This window comes from Netta rufina (genome assembly GCF_964035555.1).
Source record: "Netta rufina genome assembly, chromosome: 12".
In the NCBI taxonomy this organism is placed as follows: Eukaryota; Metazoa; Chordata; class Aves; order Anseriformes; family Anatidae; genus Netta; species Netta rufina.
The window spans coordinates 2,162,230-2,189,344 of NC_140135.1; the positions used below are offsets into that span (position 1 = coordinate 2,162,230).

A 27,115-nucleotide genomic window follows, 5' to 3' on the forward strand; every position below is an offset into this window, starting at 1 on the left:
GTTTTATCTTTCTGCGTACAAGAACCACAGGAAAAACAAAGTACAAGCATGAAAGAAGAGGGAAATTGCCATGAACAATAATTATCTAACTTATCATTCTATTTTTATGTGTATAATTGAAACACATTTAAATCCCACCAGGGCATTGTATTTTGGAATACAACCGCTTTGTTAAAATTTCCTCTTTTAAGCAGGACTTGTCTTTTGAATCACTCACTTAGAGCTGCTTCCCTGTATTCATTCTTAGTTATTTTACATAGTGTTTGAAAACCTAGCCCCATGACTCTGGATGTGAAAGGATGTAAGAGAACCTGTATCCCTTACTTAGTGCTTCAGTACAGCACAACAGCAGTGACATGATGTTGACTCACTTGTCTGTCATTGCTGTAGGCAAGCTAAGTCTGCCAATCAGGTGACTAAAGTTCCTGGCAGAAATCTGGAAATATATAATATTATATTATATTTATATAATTATATAAATACAGGATGGTGCCAAGATCAATCAAGAACAGCTTCTAATATGGAACAGTTGTCAAAAGTACAATTGTCTTCTGGTTTCATTGATTGTTTAACAAAAAAAGATAAAAACTACCATGCTGAAGGCAGCAATTACTCTTGTATAGATCAGTATGTGCTTTATTAGTATGATACACTTTGACTCTGCTATATTAATCTAGTATTTTTAAAAAATGCTTTTCTGTGGCTTAGGACTTTCCTTTTTACTACAAATCAAGTGACCTCTGAGTGAAACTGATCTAAATACACAGATGTTAGTGGGGTAAGGAAGGAATAAGGGAGCTCGTGGTTTAATCTGCATTTTCAGTAGTATATTAATTTGTGACTTGTAAAATCAAAATCGTACTTACAATAATATTTACATAATTTCTATAAAGAATAGTGTGTAATATTTGCAGAATACTGTAAAACCATAAAAACGAAAGAAAAATTACTAATATTGTGATTTTTTTGCTTGTATTCTCTGGTTAGAAGCATGGCTTAAAACAGAGAAATGAAAATGAGATAACTAAAGTAGACAGAGTTGCCCGTAGTTCTCTTTGCCATGAATTTCCTCCTGTGGGAATTCATGCATATTCCAACTGAATTTATTACCAGAATTTGAGTCTATTTCCAAATATCCGCACTCCCATACATATTGTCAAATGCCAAAGTGTAAAGCGACAAATGCCACTCACTCAACAAATTTTACTGGATGACAGGAGCATATTTCCTATGGAAAATTCTATCTAGTCATCCAAAACAGATTTCCTAGAAATAGCTATCCAGGGAATAGATACACATTTTCAGGCAATAACATTCCAAATATACATATCTTAAAAATAAAAAGATAAGGTACTCAGCAGATTTATGACCCTTTCTACTACTATAGTCTCTGTTTTCCAAATCAGCCTAGACCTATTAATATGTAATTATTTTTCTCTTTCCAAATTTATACTCATTCTCTTTCAGTTTTTGTAAATGAAAATAATGTTCTTCACAGAAAGCTAACAGGCCTGCTTGCTTATTGCTGGCCATAAAATATCAACACATCTTTACTTTTATTTATTACTTTCTATAATAAAACTTACTTTCTGTTATTCAAAATAATGAGTGAAGACTATCTGCAGCATGATGACCCAGGTTACTATAATAAGGCAGCACAAAGACATTTATATGTACAAAAACATTTATACATACAAATACTACCACACTGTTCCAGAGAAAGACAAACCAGAGCTTTTCCCAAAGAAAAGTAACAGGAGAATACACGAACAATTTAAGTTGCCTCATCAGCCAAAGTGACTGGATCTCAAATTATTCAAAAGAAGGACCCTCAAGTAGCATAGCTGCCAACATTAAAATTGTAATTCATTGTAGCTGACAAATGTTTATATTTTTATTTCCATGTAGGATGGTATCTTTCCTGCATTATTAAAGTTAAGGTCATATTTACAGCTTTTATTTTAAGTTCATTGTCATATTTAACATTTCCAATTCATCTTTTACAGTTCAGAAGTCTTTTTTTTTTATTATTTTTTTTCTGTATAGTGGAAACACATGGGACTTGGACTGGATTTAAACCCCTTGCCACATGCTTGTTTTTTAATATGATCAGCTTCTCTACAGGCTAGATTTATTGTTTAATTAGGTAGAAAATGACAAAATACAAGAGAAATGTCAAAACAAAAAATACTGAAGAAGACTGTTGGAAGGAAGGATCATAAATGAAGCTCCCCCTGCATTTATGTTTTTGGAATAACCACAAGAGTGGTTATTTAACTCAGGATAAGTCTCCATTCACAAACAAGTTCCTAATGAATTGCATTGCTGTAATAGTAATTGTTTCCCTGCTTGGTGGTTTATGATCATCAACACCTGTGTGCCACAGGAGCTATAAAAGCCATTCTGTTTGCTATGGAAACCTTGAACTGGGAAAAAAAAAAAAAAGGAAGGCATAAAAGTGCTTTCTGTATCTCTGCATCGGGGGCTAAATTCACAGGCTGCTCAAATAAGAGAGCAAGGAGAAAGAATAAATCTTCAAGAGCTCATTCTTATCTGCTTTTGTGTGTGCACATTTATATATATGTATTTTCTGTAATTATTTCTGCTTTTCGCACTACTTCAGCTTAAATGGAGAGTCAATATGCACAGGTTTTTGTAGTTTGAAAGCCTATCAATATTAATTTTGAAGGGCACAAGTAATTATGAGCTTGATTAAAAAAGAACAAGGGAAAACCATACTACTGAATGTGTCTCTTGCTAAGTTGCTAAGATCTTCCTGGTTCTAAAAAGTATCATTATCAAGATGATATTTTTAGGAAAACAGAAACCCAGAGTCTTAACTAGGCACCTTAAATAACTATATAATACAAAACTGAAGGACCTCATCTATATGAGAAGCTAAATACACTTTTTAATTCTAAAACCGTCTAAGTCTTTAAGCATTTAAAGACATAATCAAACTTTAGGGTTCTGAAATATTGCTGAAGAGTAACTAAAAATCACAACTGCCTTGAACCCCAAATGCTTCTCCTATTAATCTAGTATTTTAGTACTTCAAAGTTTTATATAAATTAATGATAATTGAATCTCAGGTTCATGGTCTGGTACCTTACTGTCCCTTTAGAGGAGCTATTACCATGGTGATAAGATTGCTTAAATTAAGCTGTCTTCTTCACAGTATTTGGCTCATCACCAGTGCATTGAAGGGAGATTTCAGTCCATTCAGCACAGCATTAACCTTACTGCCAACGCTGCTAAATGGGTTAGGGGAACTAGAAAGAAATTTGATTTAAAAAAGGAAGGAACAAGCAAATATGTAAAACACTGAAGCACAAAACAGGACTAAAATTGAACGTATTGACATAAAATCAACATGAGGGAAATTTTGGTATTTAGACAGAAAAAAAAAAATATCTAATGGTTGGGTGATATAAATGCAAAACGTAACTTTCCTCAAAATAAGCACATCCAATGGTTTATCTATGAGGGGAATGTAACATACTGTAAGGAGCATCAGGAGTAATGCCAGATAATAATCCATATTTGATGTTACATTTATTTTTCCTAATTTGGGAATTAGATTTAAGTGAAAACAAACAAACAAACAAACAAACAAAAAAAGCAAGCACCAGAACAGACAAACGCAAAAATGCGAGATATATGGAAACAAACACTGAGTCAACTAAAAGGGCATGGAGAAAATGAAAAACACTCCTTTGAATTGTCAGGATTTAATACATACTGCATAAAATGCAGTAAGCTACGTTCAGATGGGGCTGTCACACATAATGACAATATATTACACTGTAAATCATAAGATTTGAAACATTAGAGCAAAGTATCTATGAAACCTGAAAAAACAATTATTTTAGTGGAAATGGAGAGAATAGGCAATAGGTTGCGAGTACTCTATTCTGGGAACGTAGAAAAAAGTCAATTTATGTAAGAACCCAATAGCATTATCCTAAAACAGAGAATTGATGTTTCCTGTGTTTTCATGTAGTGCGAGAGATCCTTGCAGTCTTTTTCCGTCCACACTTACAAATTAGTTTTCTGTGTGACACAATGAAATTGCTACATTCTCGTAAGTCATTTTAATAATGAGTAAGTAGTTTTCAAAATGGCGTGCATATATACAGACGGAGCCTGCATCTGCATTTATGGGCACGTTGCAGTGCCCAAGGCTGCAGCATGGTCAGCCGGCAGCGTGGGCTGGGACATCTCCTGCAGATCCAGCTTTTCTCCAATTTCTAGAGCTACATGTACTCTATGACTTGTATTCTGAAGTTTTAAGGTGTTCCTAATTCCTGTGATCATTTAGGCTGCTTACAATCAGAAGCACCACCAGGCCGAGAACTGGCCTTGGCAATGATAGAGCTCAAGACTGGGCGTGGCTTTACCAAAGGCTTGTGTGAACTCCAACAAGCCATTGCCATTTTCCAAGTCAGTGTCCTCAGTGAACAGCAGGGCCAGAAAGTCGAGTCCTGACATGACTGGTTTGTGGATCGGTCCATGCATATAACACCTCTAGATGAAACTGAGCTCCTAATTTGCCCTTTTCAATTAAAATATAACCAGGTTTTACTCTACAAAAAAACTCTTAGAACACAGACCTCATTAAACGTCTTTACTACAGCCCCTTTCACCTAATGTAGGTTTCAAAAACCAATTGTGAACAAATACATCTCTAATCAGAGTATGTTAAACATTTTCAGAACTACAGGATTTTCTGTTATATAAATACGATGCATTATCTTCACGAGCAGCCTCATAAACTTGTTTCACTTCTCATTATCTAGGGTGAACAGGATTTACAGTCACATGATTAGTTCTAGGGCATCTGTGCCTGCCTGGAAAGTGTCTCATACTACGTGGCTGGAGCTAAACCATACAAACACATGTGCTGTTTGTGGATTAACAGGAGATACGGTTGGATAGAAAAGCTGAACATGTGCATTCTGATTTTTGTCCAGTTATTACAGTAGGGAATAAATTACTGTCTCTAAATCGTCTTTTTGATTGCAAATGTTCCAAATTAAAAAACAACAATAACAAAAAATTCTGCTTGGACATATTAGTATGCACATATTAGGTAGATTTTGTACTATTAAAGATTTAGCGCAGAAATACAGCTGCCATTGACATGCTTCCCTTTATTTTGCAGGATTATTTTTAATGGACAGCTAAACATTAATGCAGGAGGAAAGCAAGAGAATCCAGGTATTAGACCAAAGTATTTGTTCAATTCTGGCTGAATCACTCCCTGTTAAAGGCAGAAAAAACAAACAGCGAGCCCTTCTTTTTCTCTAAGGCTATGCCATGTACTAGAGACTTCTGAGAAGTGGTGATCACAGATGTCTTTTATTACAAAGTTCCCCTGCTGTATCACTTGTCTCCACATATACTGCAGGTACATCTTGGGAACAGTCTTGCAGATTCTACTTTCAGATTATGCAGCCTTTCAGCCAGCTTCAGGGGAGGCTGCAGCGAGCTGCTGGAGGGTGCATGAAATCAGCTGAAACAACCACTGAAGGTTAGGAACATGGAAAATTCCCAGTTAGTGAATTGCCAAAGGGTTGCCCCTAGTATGGTTTCCAGTCTGAAAAATTAATCCATTGCACAGCCCTTTCATCAGTATCCAATTATATAGATTACAGAAGCAAGTAGATATACAGATATTACACTAGAAAATGTACTTTATGAGAAGTTTAAAATCTGTAAAAATAATAACAAAGAAAACAGCAAAACAAACAAACAAACAAAACAAAAACAAAAAAACACAGAAGTGAACACTTAAAATTGCAAAGTATTTTTCCCAGCAAGGAGGTTTGAAGAGAAAATAGTGAATAGAGATGCAGAAGGGCTAAATAAGATCTATTTCAGTGTTGACTGAAGACAATCAAAAGGTACTTAGTGGGTACAGAATGCTTAATGAGCAGTCTTCTGTGTAGCAGACAGTATAGATAGATAAGCTTGTGACATCATGAATGGCAGACATATATCTTTATAAAGATTATGTAAACAGAAGCTCTGATTCCAACCATCTATTGAATATTGATTTTTTTTTCAAGTACATTTAATAAGAAATAGAATTTCAATGATACTTATTGAGTATTTGCATTTTAAATTTGTACTTTTTATTATTTTCAATGTATATTACTTCACCATTATTCTGTTATCTGATTTTTGTTCTTTTCATCCTTAACTCCTCAGTGTAAATAAGGTAAATATGTTCTCCTTTGACTCAACTTTAAATGACAAATTTCTGTTCTGAAATCTGGACAAATGTAGTTAAGAATGAATGTAATACAAGTATTTGCAAAACTACGTTCAGTTTGTCTCTCTGATTTTATTTTGAGTAAACACAGTGAGATGAGGAACTAGCTGAACTAAAATTTTGTTCATGTTCACTTTTGGGGAAAAAGTTTTCATCCTCCTTCATTCTTTTTGTGATTTGTCCTTAGGACAAATAAAGAAAGTTTTATTGCAGAATGAATCAGCTTATTCTTGAATCTCAACTTAACAGCCTATCAGAGAAAAAACACTTAATTTGACACTTCTAATTAGCAGCAGGTAAATGTTTAAAGACATATATTAAAATTAAATTATGTAATAAAATAAAAACAAACTCCCTATAAAGGAAAAAAAAATAGGTCCCAGTGATTAATTGTGATAAATGGCCATTGGACATGTGTGCATTAACAACAAAATGCTTCTATGCATATTGCCTTACATTCTCTAGTTCAGATTACTTGAATGTCAGACATTCATCTGCGTGTCACCAACCACCATGTTAACAGACAGTTATGCACTTCCTGTGTTTGACAGTGCTAAAACCTAAAGGAAACCCTAGTCCAAACTCTGCTCACAATAAAGAGGAAGAAGGTTGTTCAAGGGCTTGTTTTAGGGATAAAGTCAGCAAACACAGCAGTAGTTAAAAGCCATCAAATTAGCTAATACTTCACAGGAATGAAAAAGCTTATGGTCGAAGACTCAGAGGAAGGTGTTCATGTATCTCTGCAGGTAGAATTTTGGGTACCGAATCACAGGTTTGCTGAATACATAATGTATTTGCTTTACATTATTTTTCAGAACAGAGTATTAGTGTAAATTATTGCTGATCCTGCAGTTGAACCCTTCCTCCCTAGTTCCTAAATGTAAGGCTCTTCATGCTCCACACGTCTTGGACCTGTATCACTCCTCTATTATCAAATGGTCATCAAATGATGTTCTTTATGTACATGTGCAATAAAATGTTTAAATATGCCTTGATGGAAATATTATTTTAGTATTATTATGTATTATCTTAGTATTATTTTTATTACTTTGTTTCTTATCAACAAGAAGCCAAGTCCGGAACACTGACCTACACCAGGAGTGTCAGAATATACCAACTAAACAAACCTTCTGTTTGTTGATTACAAAACGTCCCTGGGAGAATGTGGGATGGTCATACAAGTACAGGAGTACAAATCTTTGCTGCACACACATCTAACATACTTATGGTTACATAACCTATGCACATTAAGGAAATCAATCTCTTCCCAAACTTTGCAAAATACATGCTTTTACAAGCATTGACAATCTAGATGAATCAATTAAGAACGATCTTGCATGGCTATACTACATGCCTCAAATCTAAATGCTTTGGCATGTCCCAAATGATGACCTTGCATTCCCCACCATCTTCACACACCAACATCGGGCCTCCAACCCTTCTTTTTTAACGTTTTTTAACCTGTATAGAGCAGGTTGGTCCATACCTGGTTTCCAGTGGTATGTTGCTGTTCAAGACCCAGCTGTTATGGAGATGCACCGAATCTTGTGTACTGGTGGGGGGAGTGGGGGCAGCAGGGCTGGGCTGGCTGCGGGTCGTCATCGACCTCCTCTGGAGTGTGTCAGCTGCTGGCGGCGGTTTCCTGGTGCAGGTGCACGCGTGTGGTGGCGGCGGCGGCGGCGGCAGGGGTCTGAACGTGAACTGGTTGTGTGGGCTCCCTGGCATGTCTGAAACGACACAGGAGGGAGACCCAGAGGCTTATTGTTTTGAAAGGACAGGGAGAGCATGAGGATGATATAGCATTTGATGGGATTAGAGCATTGTGCAACTGATCATGTTATTAACTCGTGTGTCTGTAAAATGTTGGTGCGGTGTGAAATAATTCAGGGTGTAATACTTTACTGAAATGATGAATATTAGACACAGATGTACCCTCTGGCACTGAAGTTAGAGCAACAACAACAACAACAACAAAAAGTAGACGAAGATATAACCTTCACTTAATTTGTCATAGGATTTTTTGGGGAGGAGGGTAAAGAACAAATAAATCAAGTTGACATTGAATTGCTGCACAGATACCAACTGATTTCATCAGGTATAAATCTCATTTAAGAAGAGTTGCAAAAGAAATAGACATGGTACAAGAACTATCCTCTCACTTAAAATCAAGAAAGAATATAACCGAATTAATTCCTACCGCCTAATAAATACCTTCCATAAAATAAGATCAATGCATTTCTACTACTGTGGTACTGCATTTGTTAACTGAGTGCTGGGAAAAGGCTCTCTGAAAGACTACCTGAATGATCCAGATACCTGGAGAAAAGGGCTCATGGCAGCGTGCAGGCTGGCCAGGAGCTCTAGCTGCAGGAGAGGCTGGGATGGGTGACGGGTACGTGATGAGTAGTGCATAGGGGGCACCAATGGCCCTGCCCCATGCAAATACAGATGTACTCTACTGTGCAGCAGAGCTTGGAAGGGACAATGAAACCATGTTCATTTCCCACAAGAGCATCCAAGACCTCTCAGTGCAATATGAGATGCAGCTATGGAGCTATGGAAGCAAGAAATCCCTTTCTAAATGAACAGTAACAAATAATTTGCGAAGAAGATGCTGATAAACATTACTGCTGGATTGGGTGAGCTGTGAAGCTATTAACCTGAAACTCCTCCAGCTAATTTCCTCCAGCTTAGTATGTCTTCATCCCGTTCCTAAACTCACCCTCGCTCTCCCTGTCCCCTCAGCTGACATCCAGTTGCATTTGCATAAAACCAGCTGGAGCAGAGCTCTGATAAACCTGAAAAAATTCCCTGCAAGGAACTACTGTTGCCTTCCATTACAACATGTGCTTTCTTCAAATTATGACATAGTTTGTCTTCAAGGTGAAAGATGAAAGTGTGCCCTTTCCCTTCTTGGAATGGCTGGCAGGAAAAAAAAAAAAAAAAAAAAAAAAGCACTTTTTTTTCCTCTGTGACAGCCACAATTTGCCCCAACTGGAGTAACAAGGTTGTTTAGTGCTCCACATAAGCTCCTCTGTGCTGCAGTAAGCAAAGCTGTCACGGATTTGGCCCAAGCTTAATCCTTTTAATTTCATTGATCTTTTATCAAGGCAGCATTCTTACAGTTGCATTAAGGTTTACACTGCAATAGTAGTTTGCATATACCAGAAAAGCATTTTGAAGCATATTAGAAAACTGGAGACCTCAGTAAATTAAATCACTGGAGTCAACAGTCCAGAGCTTTGAAATAATCTGCTAAGGCACTTTCATATAATAATTAATCTCAGTAAATCCTATATCCTGCTATTTTAGAAGGGAAATCTACCAAAATTTTGGACATATTATTTGATGTCCAGCATCCTCTAGGATGTGATCAGTGACTTTCTCTTACTTAGCGGTATCAGTCTGAAATGCACTCTACAGAAGATTTGCAGGATTACTACACATCCAATCGTTTGCATGACAAACCATTTTAATGGTTGTACCACTGTCCCATCAGTTAGAAAATTACCGATCTTTGCCAGTAACACAGTCAGGCACTGCAAGGTACTTCAAAAGCTCTGTGGTAAATGTTGAGCAACCAAGGCGGCTGCTTCTCTAGGCATATGGGAAAATCTATAGGATCTGTATGGCAACGCACCTCTTGAGTTCCTTTCTCCTCCTTTTACCGTCCCTATCCTGTCAATAGCATGCAATTATCTGACAAATAGTCTAGTTTGTTCCATGTGATAGACTGGTTCTGCTTTGTGAACCATGAAGCATTTCTGGTCAGTAGGGTACCTTGTATTTCTCAGTGCTATTTCTCACAATACTTTAATGCACCAGATTTCACGGGGGATTCCTTTTTAATTATCACACTCATCACCCCTTCCTGCAGCTCTTGGCATCGCAGAAAACCTCACATCACATTCTGAGGTATTTTGGTGATTTAAAAACAGGTCTTCTGCATCAGCCCTTCACTTCAACGAAGCGTAGTAAAGTCATCAAGCTGAGAATCTGGCCTGAGTTTCCAATTAGTTCTTACAGACTTTCTAATTTATCAAACTTATTTTTATTTTGCTCGAAACTAAGTCTACGTCCCATTAACTTTATTTTTATACCACAAAAAAATGTTGCTTAGGATATAAAACAGCATTGTATCTAAATCTGCATGCTCACGATTCTTCGGGGCTCCGAGCAAACAGTAGACTGTAAAATAACTTCAAATACCAAAAAAGAAAGAAAAGAAGAAAATAATTACACAAATTTGTCTAAAATTTCCAAATTTCTGAAGTGCACAGGAGTGCTACAGAAGTTAACTTAGCTGTGAATTTTTACCCTATTGCAGCATGACGCTACCTACCCAGGACAACACCTGCTTTTACTTGGAACAGCTGCTTACAATGTTCAGATTTTTAAAAATTTTTTAGACAAAAAAGTTTATGCATATTATGCAAATATAACATTATTTATTTTCAAAGTGTTTATTGACATGTTAGGAGTTTCCATTAATCTAAAATTGTAGCTACTAACAAGATTTCAGCTCAGAGTTTACATTTACAATAATTTGCTACAGATCAGCTTCTTGGCTGAGCAACATGCGAAGCCAGAATAAATGCTCCTGGGCCTCGCTGTTGGTCTTCTCATGTGGAAGAGGCACTGTCCCCACCCGCACTTGCATTTAGACCTCACCCCCTCCCCTCCTTTTTTTTTTTTTTTTTTTTTTTATAGTCAGGAGGAGCAGTTTAGAAAACGTCTAAATTCATTCCCCTAAAAGTTGATTGTTTTTAGAGTTCTCCCATCTCCACAGAGCACACAATGTTAATGCTTCCTGAAGAAATAAATAGGACATTTCTGCTTTCTTTGCACTTCTTTATTGTATATCAGATCTGCTTTAACTCGCACATTCCCCATCCACTCCATAAACTCCACTTAAACTTCTTTTCAATTCCTTTTTCTAGGGGTTTTATTTCATTCTTTGGTAACAGTGTTAATTTGTTCAGCTTTTTTTCTTCCAAGACATCTCACAAACACGAGGCACTCACCCCAAAGGAGACAATGCTGTATTGATGCTAGCTACAAAAGAGGAAAACATTTCTGGTAATTCTGCTCATTTGTAGGGTTTCTACTTGCTCTCCTTTCTTTGAAGCTTGAAAGGGGGAGTTCTAGTTTTGTCCTAAATGTTTGTTCATCTTTGGTTCTGCCTCATTCTTTTGGAAGGCCCTTGATCAATACTGAACACAGGCTGCCCCATGGCAGTGGAATACTGCTTGGTACGTCCAGCTATGGGTGCAGACCCGAACAGCCCCTTTTCAGCTGTCAAGTTCTGCTCTTGCTTTTTCCTTCAGGGAACACAACTATTCAGATCTTTCTTTTCTCCTAGACACATGCTTCTTAGCGAGCACAAAGGTCACTGACTTGGAAACTTCCCCTCCTCGGCGACGTTTGGTTGAGTGCTGCCATTCTCTTCAAGAGCTACTGGAGGCACAAACCAGTGGAAAACATGAGCATCAACTTCTCAGCTTAAGAGTCATGCTAAAATACCTTCATAAAGATGCAGCAGAATTGCTTTATCGCCTGACAAAAATGAAGTAAGACGCTTTATCAACTAGTTAGCTCCCAATAAAATTATTTTTGACAATAAACCAGAACTTTTGCTAAACCTTTCTCCTAGCAGTTCTGAAGCACACTTTGCTATACTTTCCAGATCCACAAAGAAAGGGTAATTGAACTGTTTTATCATTCACTGACAAGACTACAACAGCCTGCATCAGTACTAAGTGAAGTGTATCAGAGAGAATATATTAAAAAGTAATGAACCTTAAAAGGTTTGCATCTAACCTATAGTGTTTTTGAGATATTTTAATTTTTTCAGTTCCTAAATTCATTATTTATTGGTATTTTTTTTTTTTTTTTCCAGACTTGTCTCATCTGAGTATGAATTAGCTTGCAAGCTATTATTTAATGAACTAAATAGCAGCACATGTTCAGAGATTTTTCATTTAGGTTCCTATTCTATGGGCATACTACTACTCAGTTACAAACCAAGAGGAGAAGGATCAAGCCAAGAGCATTGTGCACAATTTACATAGATGGGCACTGAAGACATTCAGTGCAGGGAAGACAAAGTATCTTAATGCTTAAGACTACAGCTAAAAGGCACAGAATTAAAAAAAAAAATCAAATTTTCAATGAGATTTATGCTAGGTTTGGGCAGACAAACTAAGAATTACATGCAAGTCCCACTGTTGCAGAGTGCTGGCTCTGCTACATGTTAATACACTTATTGATCTTTACACCCTTTCCTTCCATTCTCAATTTGATTTTATGAGACTACATCTTTATTTTTTTTCTATGTATGCCCCAATGACCTTTCCAAACCATAATTAGTTGTTGTCTTTGAATTCCTTTTATTTTTATTGTGACCTATTTTGAAAAAAGGTAAATATGAAAAATAATTGTGTATGGGACTGTTCTGTTGATGTATACATTTCTGTTCCATTCAATAATCTGTTTTGCACTTGCTCTTTCTGACATAGCTCAGTATTTAGCTGGCTTACCTTACGTGTAAAATGCTTTGCTTCTAGTGCTTTGTCAGACCACTAGGATATGAAAGTATCCAACCAGTACCTTTAATGCCAATTTACCATTATATTATAGTTTTGCTACATATAATTTTTTTTTGTCCTCAGTCTTTTGCAGAGTAAATCTTCCAGAACATAAAATATCAAACATCCCTGAAGAATTCTACAAACCATATGGTTTTGTGCAAAATAAAATTACAATTCAATGAACGCTTGCAAACTAAAGGTCACACGGACTCAAAGTTCACATACGAAGGAAGAGAGATGTAGAGACCTTCAGAGACCAGCCCTCTTGCCCACCACAGGCTGCTGCCTTGCACCCACGAGCCCTGAACTCACCCCCACCAAAGCCAGTTTGCCTGGGTGAGCTGGCTGGGACGGTGCTGGACAGCCTGATGGAAGGAGGGAACAATTAAGCAATATGGATAATCTGATAGGGGTTCTGGGCCCCTATCAATTTTATACCACACCACCACTGTAAGAGTAGAATGAACCCTACAAATGATTATTTAGGGGCTGTGCTGAAAATACAGCACTTCACTTCCAAGGATAAATTAATGGAGGTCTTAGACCATGTATTTTGAACAGCATAAATGAGCATAAAATACAGCTGGAGTTACATTTTATGATATCAAACAACTTCACAATACTTAAACACTCAGTCCAATATGTTCATATGGATCCCATTAAATGTTTCCTTAATGTTCTTAGTACTACATATGTTCAATTCACTTGAATCCCTTACAGTATACAACACACATCAACAGCTTCCAGCTTATCATTTGTGGATCATTTTAACACACACAAAAAAAGATAAAATAAGAATTCTAACAGTTTCCTAATGCTAATTCACTTCTGCTGCTTTTCTTCAGGATATTCAAGTTGAGCCATATTTAGAAATGAAATACAATGGCAATTCAACACTTTACACATGCAAATAACGTTTACATTGAATGATGTATGGTTTAACTATACAGCAAAAAAAACAAACAACTGTATATAGGCTATGAGGAAGAAAAGGACTTCTTATGAACTACTTGCAGCACATCTTTTATTTTTACATGAATACAATAGTCAAAACTTCTCCTGTAAGACTAAAGTGGCTATATTTTATAAACACTCATAATGAACTTAATTCTAGCAAACATTATGAAAACACAATTAACTGGTTTTGAACTGCAGAGTAGAAAGAAAAGCTGGGAGCATTAGCAGCAGATCTCTATTTAAAACTTTTTTGCCTTACAGAATAAGTATTTCCTGTTTCTTTAATTCTGTTTAATATACTCTCTTGTGAAAACAGTGGTATATTCACCTAAAATTCTTTCTGAAGTCCATATGTATTTAGGAAGATTAATATAAGCCTAATATTTTCCCATTATTTTAATTTTCATTTTTGGACTATTTCAAATAAATAGATGCTGCATTACTTAAAGTTTACTAGGAAATCTTTGCAAGTCAAACAGTATAAATTACTTTCTTATCTGCATATAATATTGATATTTAATATCAAAAACTTAAAACTTGTAGCAAAAGAAAGTGTAAAGAATTCTCATTAGCAGAACTTCTGTAATTGGGCAATTGCTGTTGCACATCAGGATGGTAATGCTGCTGGGCTCCTTTTCTGGTAAGACATCAATTAGTAACATGAAAAAAGCAGGAAAAAAAACAACTGGACACTTCACAGTGTTTTGGAAAATAAAAACCAGCTTCCTCAGAAGTGTTTCTGCAAACAAACTCTTTGCATAGCTGCAGAAAGATGAAGGAGAATGGAGGTTTGAACTCATTAGGGAAGGAAAGGCAGTGATTTATCACTAGGGAACTATCACATGGCAGCCCTTCCTAACTTTGCTGATAGGACTCATTTAATAGTATTCTGCCTTTCAAGATTCAAAAGATTCTGGCATCTGTGTTTTTTGTCTACCAAATGCTTAGCTTGTCAATTTTTACTGTGTAAAATTCTTGAAATAAAAATAAGACTGATACATTTTTTTTTAGGTGTGTGTGAAGAGTTGTTTTTTTTCTGATTAACAATTGTTAATATACTCAAACCAAAAAGAAGGGTCTGTGGGCCCAAAGCAATTTTTTTTTTTTTCTCTTTTCCAGCTGTATCAGCTGGTGCAATAAAAGGCATTACCTTTCCTGACAAACTTTCCCTCACTTAGAGGCACTTATATCAGTAGACCATTAGGGCTCTAACAGCACTACTCCTCCTTAATTAACTCCATCACTCAGTGTTTTAACTTGGGAGTCTGACTGCTGAAGTAGAATAATTTTGGACATAAACACTACACTGTAAGATGCCTTCTCAATTCTGTAGTTTGTAACCTGCAATGAGCTCCATGTTATAACACTGTGTACTGTGGATAATATGCAAGTTTTAAATGTTTTCATGCAGAAGCACCTGACAATATAATCACGCTGATGTGTGTTCATAAAAAGCATAAAACAAACACACACACAAAAAAAACAACATTGCCAAAGGGATGCGTACAACCAGAGCTCCTGAGGTGCTTTTATTCTGCTGAATTGCTTGAATTACAGCTTTGCTCTCTAGTACTTCATATATATCTATAAATACTAGCGTACTCTGTGTAATATTTATGTGAAAAACATTATCACATTTATGTGAAATGCTCACGTATACATCAATTAATATGACAAGCTAGGAATGAAAATCTCTTACTCAGTCCCTTCATCTCCTCCGCTGCAGATAGAACAAAAGCGCACTAGAATGGATCCATCAGAGTCCCTCAAATCAACGTCCAGTTCAGACAGGATTTCTTTTAAATCACTACTACAAGTTCTGACACAAGACAGGCCCATTGGTGGGGGAGTCACAGAGGTCAAGGGAAAAACATGGAGGGAGAAGTGAAGCGCTGCAGTTATGATGGAGACCAACCAAGAGAACAACCTAAAAAACTAGCTAGGGCTTCCCATGTTTTTTTTTGGCAGATGAAGCAGCTACTGGTACAATTAACATCACAGTGTTCATAGCAGTGCAGACTGACAGCTCCCAGCCAGCTTAAAGGTGGTATTTCAGGAGAATGCATAATTCCTGCCTTTACTTAAAAGTGGTGGGTTCAGTCAATATCCCGAGTTGTATCTTCTGTCAGTGGCAACTCACGGGGGACAGTACAATCACTATCCTAAAACTCTGAACAAAGTGAAGGAGATTACAGCTTACACAGTAAGCCTATCATCCAAGTTTACAAAAGCCAGACAATTACAAGTAGCCTAGCAGCAAATTTTGATGACCTTACAGGCGAACAGATTTTGATTAAAGAGCAGTTTATGATTGGTAAAATAGGCTGCAAGCAACCACGGCTGTAAAAATTAATGTTTCCCCAGTTATTGATGGTTTTGGCAGTGATATATATTCAAGCTTTGGCCTTTGTGTCATTAAATTCATTAGCTGTGAGGGCTTTTTAAAAGGGATCTATGGGTAATGGAATTAGGGAATATAAATCATACTGAATACACAATGTATTTAGCCCAGCAGTTCAGTGGAAGTATCACAAATACAGATGGATTAAGCCACTTTGTTATCAACCTCTCCACAAGAGATGATAACCTTGCCCAACTACCTCTTACCTGCTCCATATGTGTTTCAGCTACTTTGCAGCGTTTTCAGGAAACTTGACTGCTTGTGGTCAAGCCACATTACAGGCCCCAAAAATGTACAAGTCCCTGCAGCATTTGAGCTCATCGTACAGGGCTGGCCAAGGTGAGGACTCCTATTTGACTACTTGCCTCCTAAAGCCTGAAGTGTCTGAAGATTCTGGATTCATGGACAAATCCCAGCTTCAGTTTCTTCCACCTCGATATACAAAGGCCATGAGACACCTGATGCCCTGCACTCCAGATTACTGCATCAAATCCAGATACCCAGCATGTCTCCTGACATCATTTTGTAGAGCATAATTGAAAATACTCAATCTGTTTTTATTATCAACAACACGTTCAGACATAGAGGCTTGAAGCTTTTCTGGCTCACTCAGTTATTGTGCTTCTATCCCCACGCACTTACTTCATTTTAAAGACAATCCTTTTAGAAATATATTAATAAGGGAGCATTGGGAGAGATACTGACTAGTTTCCACATTCATAATATTCTGAAGAACGCTTATAGCTTATACAAGAAAATGAACTTGTCTTGTTCTATCCAATAAAACAGTACCCCCATATGTTTTTGTTATGGATTTCACACTGACACCAAATTGCTTGATATGAACATCTTCACAAATATGTTCAGTGACTGTTATATGACTATTTGGAGTATTAAAAAAAATATATAACTGTTGTTATATAGCAACCTGTGTGTGTGGGAAAGAGCTGTCAAATGTATCTATAGTATGCAAATATGCTTAATGTAACTGTGGCTTTATATGCCAATGTGCATATATATCTTAAATTAAACTTCATCAAAATAATATTCAGTAATATTTTTATAAATAAATGCTTTTTTCTCTCTTCCTGAATACATCCATACACATTCATACTAGTCAGATAAATTAGGAATATGATCCATTGCTCTTCCTGAAGGTAAGAAGAGACTTTGTCTTAGTAGAGGTTAGTTTTAAACATAGTTGAAGAATTTACAAGCATCAAATATGTGTGCTTATAATCAGATAAGGGATACTGATGGCAGATTTTTATTGCAAGTACATGTGGCTCCTCCCATCCTACCCTATGAGCAGTATAATCGATAAAATAATTTGCAACTAATATACAAGTTGTAGTAGGACATATTTTGTTCAACAACATTACCAGTTCCCTGTTGGTCAGAGCAGAGGGCTATTTCCTTCAGCTTCACTTTTATTCTCCTTCACATATAATGTCTGTCAATGATCAGTTGACAGATTTCTTAAAAAAGAGTTAAGATAAATTATAGTTTTAGAATATATATATGCTCCTCTGAAGTTTCATGACTGAAGAGGAAGATTTTTTTTTAAACATAGAATAATTTTAAATGTTCCTTTTAATTCTTAACTATTGTTCCAATTAAGAGAAACATTTTTTTTTAAATACAAGAAACATGAAAACCTTAGCTGTAGGATAGTTATCGATGTCTTCTTAGTTATCCTTAGAAGTATGTAGAAGGAAGTACATTTAAGAAGAAAGTCGCATGTAATTGCCAGATAGCACAACAGAAAAGTATTTGTCACTCACCTAATGATTTTACATGGCATACAGATTACAATAAATTAATTAAAGAATATACTTCAGTGCAGAATGACCTGACTGACTGCTTCTGCCTTTTATCCCTAGAGGTAGCTAGCAAAGTCCTGTCCCTCTCAGCTTAATCCACAAATAAAAGAATTACTTTTACAAAAAGATCTATTCCTGCCATTGATGTTTGCTAACATTTTATTTAGGAATGTTGACACTTCTCCTATAGTACTAAGCTTGCTTGGAGGAAAGACAATGTTACACGTGTAACTGATGGTAAACAACAAATCGATTATTTTTTTAAAGAAGAGAAAAACTCCTGTAGGGAAAGACCAAATCACAACACACAAACAGTGAATGTAATGCCTGAAAATGAATGTAGTGGCCCAGGCACAAAACCACAGCTTTCAAGTCAGTCTATTTAGGCTTTTGCAAGCAAGCACATAGTTTTTCAGAAACACCAACAGGCTGACACCACTCCACTGAAGCAGAGGCTGTGCCCTACTTCTCCAGAATGGTTTAGGACTTTTAACACTACTCCGCACTCTTAAACACCTTGGAAGATCTGAGGTGAGCATCCATCAAGTACCATTCAGGCCACTTCCATATAAACTAATTTAGACGGACAACTTCAGGAAATGAGCTTTGACAAGCTTCTCCCATTACTCGTGCTCAACTTCAAAAGGAAATCTGGTGCAATTCAAAATTAATAAAGATGACATTATTTACTGCATTAATAGGTTATAAAAGTTCTCTGTGGCCATTTTCTTGGTTAACCTCGACACATTACTAAGGTGCTTTTCATTCAAAGCTTCTCTATATGCAGTTATTTAAACTCTTTGTAAATAAGACACACATTTTTTAATATTACTAGAAATTACACCTATAAAATATCGAATAAAACCTTCAAAACAAAAGCATAAAGAAGTATCAAGGGTAACATACTTTTTCATATGAATCTAACCAACAAAGTATTTTAATGAGTACACATCTATTAAGAGAATTCTCAGGATGCTGTAATTATTATTCATTTTCTAGAATTGTTTCACCATGAAGCTTTATGCTACTACAGGGACTTTAATGTTTATGTTTTGTGACGGCTGCATTGACTATTAAAAAGCAATTTGGCTGACATTTTAAGTCTTTTGTTTCCAGTTTTAATTGGATTGTTCACCAAGCATCAACTCCCCCGTTAACTGCAAAAATTACAGGCCGACGTCAGTTTATAGTAATGACTGTTTAATGATTTTATCCTGTCAGTATGCCAGCTTCATATGGACGCATGCATGATTAGTTTCATATCAGGATCTGTAATTAAATAATTGAAACCTAAACAAAACAGAATACCAAAGAGGAACACATTTATTAAAGACATAAAGAGTTTTCAAGACACTTGTTATTAATTAAAAAATAGTTAATGTTTTGAGGGCTAACAGTGCAGAAGTTGGTGATAAGGGAAAAAGTTTTCTGCATCTTTTCCAAATCCAGGGCTACAGAAGAAATTTCTCTTTCTGTGATGCAGAGTTTGAAAGCTCACTGCAGTAAGTCTTTACTTATGGGTTTTAAAATTGACTCAAAATTGTTCAGTATTCATTATTAGCGATTTGTATTTGTTTTCCAGACCACGCAAAGCTGCTTTTATAATAATCATCCTAAAATACAACAATAATTATACTTCCACTGAAAGTTACAGTGCTTACAATCAAAGAAAAACAAGCCCACTAACTTAGCAGAAACTCAGATTCTTGAAAGAAAAACAACTATTATTTTTCTTTCAGTTCTGAATCCCATGCAAAATTCCTACATATTTCAGAATTTCTAAGAGTTAGAGCCCCAAATAGCTTTACAAAGATAACTTTTTGAAAAGGCGACATATCCATGGAAGTGAAACCAGAACCAATGACTCACAGAGCAGGGCTGTGCCTCCTCGTTCTGCTGAAATGGAGTTCAAGAGGTTGGGGGCTTTCTGGAGAATTCCACCGCTTATGGTTTTGGCCATCTGACATTGATAGCAATTTTCTGAAGGCATTTGAACTCCTCAACGTTGAAAAGAAGTTGGTATTTCTCATGTTTTGACACCTATAAAGTTGAGGGAAAAACCACCATCCAAGGAATAGATTTTCAGAGTTTTCACTGTCTTACTAATAAGCACATCTCCAGTATAAAATTTGGGATAGGGTGCCTACGAAACAGTGGCTCCATAAACTGAGCTGGTATGTTTATGGATTCCCATTAAACTTAGACCTCAAAGGTCAAATACCAGACTTTATCGTGTTATGCATTTGGTAAGTATTCAGGAAAATTTCAGCAATTTATAGCAACTTAGAAGAACTTGCGTTCATCTGTTTTCAGGCTTGACTTTTATAGGCTATAGCCACCTAGTAGAAAATATTAACCTACTGGAAAGTCAATAGATTTTCAAGGTTGCTTCATTTTTATGTACAAAAAGCTGTATTCCTCACAGAATCATTCATTTTCCTTTTATTGCCATGATGATGGCCTAAAACCTGTTCTGACCAAACTTTTGAGCAGATGGCTTTATTTGAAAGATTTAGGGGTAAATTGAGGACCCATCTCTTTTCTCAGTTACAACAGCACAACATGGGATTAACTCCATTGATTTCAATTATGCTATTGTGCCTTGGGTTTGCTAGCTGTAACCAGAGAAGCTAACAGCCTAACTCTGATAGGACATATCCATTTTTTATCTAAACATATATTTCATATATATTTAGAAACAGGAAATTTGCCACTTCAAACCCCCAGCTGTGGAGCACCACACGACTCTATTCCATGAATGGGGCTATTGCATTTGTGATTCAGAAAGGGATGACCACCAAACAACTACAGGATAGGTTGGCACAACTTTTTAAATCTATAAATATCAGGAAGGCCAGGAGAGGTCTGAGAATGGACCGTGCATCAACAGATGAAAATTTACACTGACAAATGCAACGTACCTCAAACTGATTGCTGAGGTCTACAATAACTCCATGTACTCAGAAAATGGACCTGTGTTATGTCTGTGAGCAGCTCAGTGTAAACCTCTTTGCTGTTTACAGCTTTACTAATAGAATGTAACAGCATGGAAATGAAAGAAAATTGGACAGAAAATAAAAAGGCAAATGATGCTAAATCATTACATATACATGAGGCAGAGTGTGTTGTTCTGTTCTTGACACTTTTTTTCAGAACACTTTGGTAAAAATAGAAGGGAATTTTCAAACAGGTGACTGGATTAATGATGTGGAAAACCCACTACGTCAGGAGACACTAAACTGACTGTGTAGTTTAGAGACAAGCAAGGTGCAAATGATGGAGAAACAAAACAATTAGAACTCAATAGGTAACCAATTATTCACACTCATAAATAAAACAAGGTAGATAACTAAATGAAACTGTTAGGAGACATTTAAAACTGATAAAAGGAAAAACTTTTTTTTTTTTTTTTTTTTTTTAAACATTTAACCTAGGAACTTGTTGCTACAAGCTATCACTGAGATGAAGAGGTTGTGAGTATTTTATGATTTTATACATTTTACACAGGCAATTATTCATCCACACAGATTAAGCAGGCAATATACACACAAACCTAAGTATACCTAAGAATAAAGTGTAAGTATAAAGAGGAAGCAGTTTTATGTGTATATTATATATATGTACCCTTTGTGCATACAAAAAAAATCCACTGAATTCAAATTACAATGGAAAGAATAAAATTTAGACTGATATTTGCTCAGTTTCTTTACAAGGCTAACTTTTTATCACCTTGAAGGATTTCATTTCATAGACCTTAATATAACAACATGGAGCAAAACTGCACTTACTGCTTGCTTCCCATGCCAGCCAGAGAACAAGAACCAAATTCCAGCCATTGGTGATTTTTCTTCCTATCTGATCAGGTCAACCCTGTTCTAGTCAAAAGACATTTGGGGAAAACAAGAAGAGTATGTCATTTACTCAGCCAACTGATGAAAAAAGTTTAAGGCAATCCATTCTCATGGCTGAAAAAGAACAGTCTTAAGTCTTCTACCACCAATAATGCAAAACCTAGGGATGCAATACTTGATTTGTAGATCTCAGAGTGAGCTAGGTATCGACACTTACAGTAGCACTTTGAAATTCACCATACATAAGGAACCTATGAAACCACTTCTATAGGATTTATTGTCCAGAACAGAGAAGCAATTCCAGCCTTGATCTGTTCCCCATCCTGATGTTTCAATTCTGATTTTGATGCTTACTTGCAGCCTTCTGAAATATATGACTCTTAGCAAATACTGTAAAGAACCTAGCTCAGATTTTGTGAATGGTACCAATGGGAATACTGCACTCATACCCCAATGATGCAATAACCATGTAACAAAGTACTCTATGACAAACTCATCTCCCAGTACTGAATAACAGGATAACCGAGGAAACTAGGATAGACCAAATAGTTCTTTTTATACATTTCCAGTGTGCTCTGTCCACCTGCCTTTCTCTGTTACAGAATATGCAGGCTGAATGCAAACAAGCAAATGTATCACGGGGGCAAAGGAAGGCCTTAATAATACCATGCTATAGTTCCCTTTTGCTAAGGAGGGTGGACAGATCAGAGGGTGAAGATCAGAAGGCAGTTTCAGCTTATGCAATTTCAAAATGACCTTTTAAACATAATTAGTAGAGCAGAGTTGTAGCATTTTGCTGAAATTGAACTCTTTGGAATTCCACACACTTACAAAGTAGAAACAATGAAGAAAACTGCATTATATATATCAATAAGCAAGAACCAGTCAGATACAGTTTTCTTCCTCCTCCTCCTGTCTAGTTTCTACAATCTTGCACCGACAATAAAGCAACACACCGTATATCCATGAAAATAAAGCATATCCTATTGCAGGAAAAATTACCCTGCTGAAAAATGTATGAGTAAACATGTCAGTAAATCGGTTCCAAATGAAGAAAGAAGTACTGAGTACAGAGATATAGGATAAGACATCTGTATAGTACTTCACAGTCCAAATTGAGATCCTTGGGATGAAAATTTTGCCTGTTGTAGGAGGGAACACCAGATGGCTTGCAGAGACACTCCAAGGCTAGTTTACAGCCTATAGTGATCTCCAAAGCCCTAATTCTGTCCTTTCGGTTAAACTGCAAAAAGGAGAGGGAAGGGCAAAGATCTGTCACCAGTTCAGTTCTGCACTGCATGTGCCAGCACCCATCCTGGCCCTGCTTTCTGCAAAGGAACAGCACTGGTGCCAAAGAGGCTGTGAAGACAGAAGACCATTGGCTGGGACCATTTTTTTCTGCGAAGCCAAAATTCACCTTATCCTTGCAAACTGATAGCACAAATATGATTATATTGCTATCATGTACACTAAAAACATTGCTATATGCTACACGTGACAACACAGCTAATGCAAAAACAACTTTTACTTCATGAGTCTGAACTAAATGACCAAACCTGTAGTTGACATTTATTGATCAGACTCCAATGTTAACACAAAGTAAAAAGGCTTGGGAAGTTTATCCATTTACTGATCAGTGATTCACCTCCTTCCATATGATCTCTGAGTGTGGCAGCACTGTGTATGTTTGCTTTCCTTACCTTTCACTGTGAAGTATTAGCTCCATTTAACATACCATAAAGGCAGCACTGAAATTACTGTGCTTTAACTGTACAAAACTACTTTCTGCTGCTTTCAAAATGACTCTACTGCCCTGAAAATGAAACAAAACAAAAGAGCAACAAGAAACACCACCACTAAAAAAAAAAACACAAACAAAACAGACCCCATAACAACTTCACAAACTTCCTGTCTTTTAATTTAGATGAGACCCCCTAAGGCTTTAGTCAAAGAAGAATCTGTTCTATTGGATTGAATTAGCAGAGAATCCTTGAATGGCTGATGTTAAATTTTGCCCATTAAATCACTGAATACATAAAATCACCTGGAAGATTTCTGGCACAGACTCTGTGAATGACGAGAAAATTCTGCACTCAGCTACACCACAAACTGCAGGCAGAGCAGAACTGCACTCAGCTGCTCTGTAGAGTATACAGCGAGTACAAGCACACGAGGCAGCACAAACAGGGACAAGCTCTTGTCCCTGGGGCACAGCCAACTCTCTGAGATGCTCCCTTCCCAAAAGTGAGACGCACTGATGAATCACAGAATCACAGAATTTCTAGGTTGGAAGAGACCTCAAGATCATCGAGTCCAACCTCTGACCTAACGCTAACAGTCCCCACTAAACCATTTCCCTAAGCTCTACATCTAAACGTCTTTTAAAGACTTCCAGGGATGGTGACTCCACCACTTCCCTGGGCAGCCTGTTCCAATGCCTAACAACCCTTTCGGTAAAGAAGTTCTTCCTAACATCCAACCTAAAACACCCCTGGCTCAACTTAAGCCCATTCCCCCTCGTCCTGTCACCAGGCACGTGGGAGAACAGGCCAACCCCCACCTCGCTACAGCCTCCCTTGAGGTACCTAAAAAGAGCGATAAGGTCACCCCTGAGCCTCCTCTTCTCCAGGCTGAACAAGCCCAGCTCCCTCAGCCGCTCCTCGTAGGACTTGTTCTCCAGGCCCCTCACCAGCTTTGTCACCCTTCTCTGGACCCGCTCAAGCACCTCGATGTCCTTCTTGTAGCGAGGGGCCCAAAACTGAACACAGTACTCGAGGTGCAGCCTCACCAGAGCCGAGTACAGGGGGACAATCACTTCCCTAGCCCTGCTGGCCACACTGCTTCTGATACAAGCCAGGATGCTGTTGGCCTTCTTGGCCACCTGAGCACACTGCTGGCTCATATTCAGCCGACTATTCACCATCACTCCCAGGTCCTTCTCTGCCTGGCAGCTCTCTAACCATTCCTCTCCCAGCCTGTAGCTCTGCTTGGGGTTATTGCGCCCCAGGTGCAGGACCCGGCACTTGGCCTTGTTAAACTTCATGCAGTTGACCTCAGCCCATCGGTGCAGCCTATCCAGATCCTCCTGCAGAGCCTTCCTATCCTCAAGCAGATCGACACACGCACTTAGCTTGGTGTCATCTGCAAACTTACTGAGGGTGCACTCAATGCCCTCGTCCAGATCATCGATGAAGATATTAAAGAGGACCAGCCGCAGCACCAAGCCCTGGGGAACGCCACTAGTGACTGGCCTCCAACTGGATTTGACTCCATTCACCACATCTCTTTGGGCCCAACTATCCAGCCAGTTTCTAACCCAATGAAGCGTGTGCCAGTCCAAGCCAAGAGCAGCCAGTTTCTTGAGGAGAATGCTGTGGGAGACGGTGTCAAAAGCCTTGCTGAAGTCAAGGTAGACCACATCCACAGCCTTTCCCTCATCCACCCAGCGTGTCACTTTGTCATAGAAGGAGATCAGGTTCGTCAAGCAGGACCTGCCTTTCATAAATCCATGCTGACTGGGCCTGATTGCCTGCTTGCCCTGCAAGTGCTGCGTGATGACTCTCAAGAGGATCTGCTCCATGAGCTTCCCTGGTACTGAGGTCAAACTGACAGGCCTGTAGTTTCCCAGGTCTGCCCTCCAGCCCATCTTGTAGATGGGCGTCACGTTTGCTAGCTGCCAGTCAACTGGGACCTCCCCCGATAGCCAGGACTGTTGATAAATGATGATGAAGTGAGACAGTGCCTTATTTTGCTTTCACATAAGGCAGCTGAACACAAGCAAACTGCAAAGTGCACTCTTGCTGGGCATAGCAACACCGTCGTTCTCCCCCAGTCTCTCCTGGTGCTTCCACTGGCACAACAAAGCTCTTGATTTTCTGTCCTGAGTTCTTATTGTCAAGCAAAACTGAGCAATGAATGAGGATGCACTTCAGCTGAGAGGAGAATTTGATTTAATATCCCTGTAACACTTTGAACATAAGAATGCACTATGGAAGTCCCAAGTCTTATTAGGCTTGGCAATAGCGAATGCAAGGTGACAGCTTTCCTCGACTTGACAGTATTGCTCACCAGAAGACTCCAATGCATATAGGCATAACCAGGCACTGCAGATAATACTTAGGGGTAGAAAAGAATGGAAGTGCTCAGCCTCACAAAGCTAGAAATCCCATTCTTACGGCTTTCATCTAAGCATGGGAGGCTCAGCTTTATTTGCTCTGCCTGACACAGAAATGGGACTTGGATCCAAGCCCCTCATATCAGATACCTACTGCTGAGACGCGCCAGACCGCATCCTTAAAATTTAGTTAGCAGAAGGATTTGAACTTGTATCAGTCATATAACATGACTGATTCCCTGGCCACTGCGCTACAGAGCAAGTCAGCGTCTGTCTCGCTGGTCCAATAAATATTTGATTATTTATATGCCCTGAAGTAGCTCCAAAGAGATCAGGAGAGAGAATGAGAAAGACAGATGACTAATTGCGTACCAGGTGCTGGGATATCATTCTCAATCATCTTTTTCCCCATTATTTGACTTTCCAGGTGAGTACCTTGACAAGTGCCTTGCCTCTGTGAACCTTGTGCTCTGATGAGGAATTTCACTTCGAAACAGAGAACTCTTCTTTGGGGAAGTGTCACTGGAATTGACACATTTCCTGAAATGTTTGGGTTTCAGCACATTTGCAAGGAAATCTGATTTTGGATTTTAAAACTCTGCCACAGAAATACAGGCAACCCTTTGAGGCGAGCCTTAAGTCACAGTAGAAGTCTTCTCTTTCAGAAGCAGCAGCCGGAGTTGCAAGCAGAGAGGACTTCTATGGTGAGATGAAGCTGTTCTCATGCCTGCCCATCTGGGAAGTTCACCAGCTCTTCCTCTTGTCATGTCTTTACCTACCAAAACCAACACAAATGAAACGTAGCCTTAAGATAGCCAACAGGAGCTTCTTGTTGATTTCAGTGGAAATTGAGGAAAACTTGGAGTGTGTAATTTCACATCCATTTAGAACAGTGAACAACTAATTTACCAGTTTTTCTTCATATGTAAGAGAAAGACTCCATGAATTCTGAATATATTCACACACGGCTGATGCTATAAAGACAGGCTAATCTACTACAGAGCCCAATAAAAGTCAGATACCCAGTAATCTGCCTCTTTGTCAAGCAGTGCTCCCTCTAATCTCATACAGGAGAGATAAGAGACAGCATGGAAAGCTAAAA

The 27,115-nt window shown here is 37.8% G+C and overlaps 1 protein-coding gene across 4 annotated transcripts in view; it reads right to left on the minus strand.

Annotated features, from left to right (window-relative positions):
- TENM1 (teneurin transmembrane protein 1) overlaps positions 1 to 27,115 on the minus strand; it is a gene marked incomplete at both ends in the record, with an annotated part of 244,904 nt that overhangs the window by 153,673 nt on the left and 64,116 nt on the right. For 3 of the 4 annotated variants that reach the window (XM_084293821.1, XM_084293820.1, XM_084293819.1), the window contains one exon: positions 7,764 to 8,034. In XM_084293821.1, the coding sequence (XP_084149947.1) occupies positions 7,764 to 8,034 (271 nt within the window). The remainder of the gene's footprint in view (positions 1 to 7,763; positions 8,035 to 27,115) is intronic. The other variant, XM_084293822.1, reaches the window with a different exon arrangement.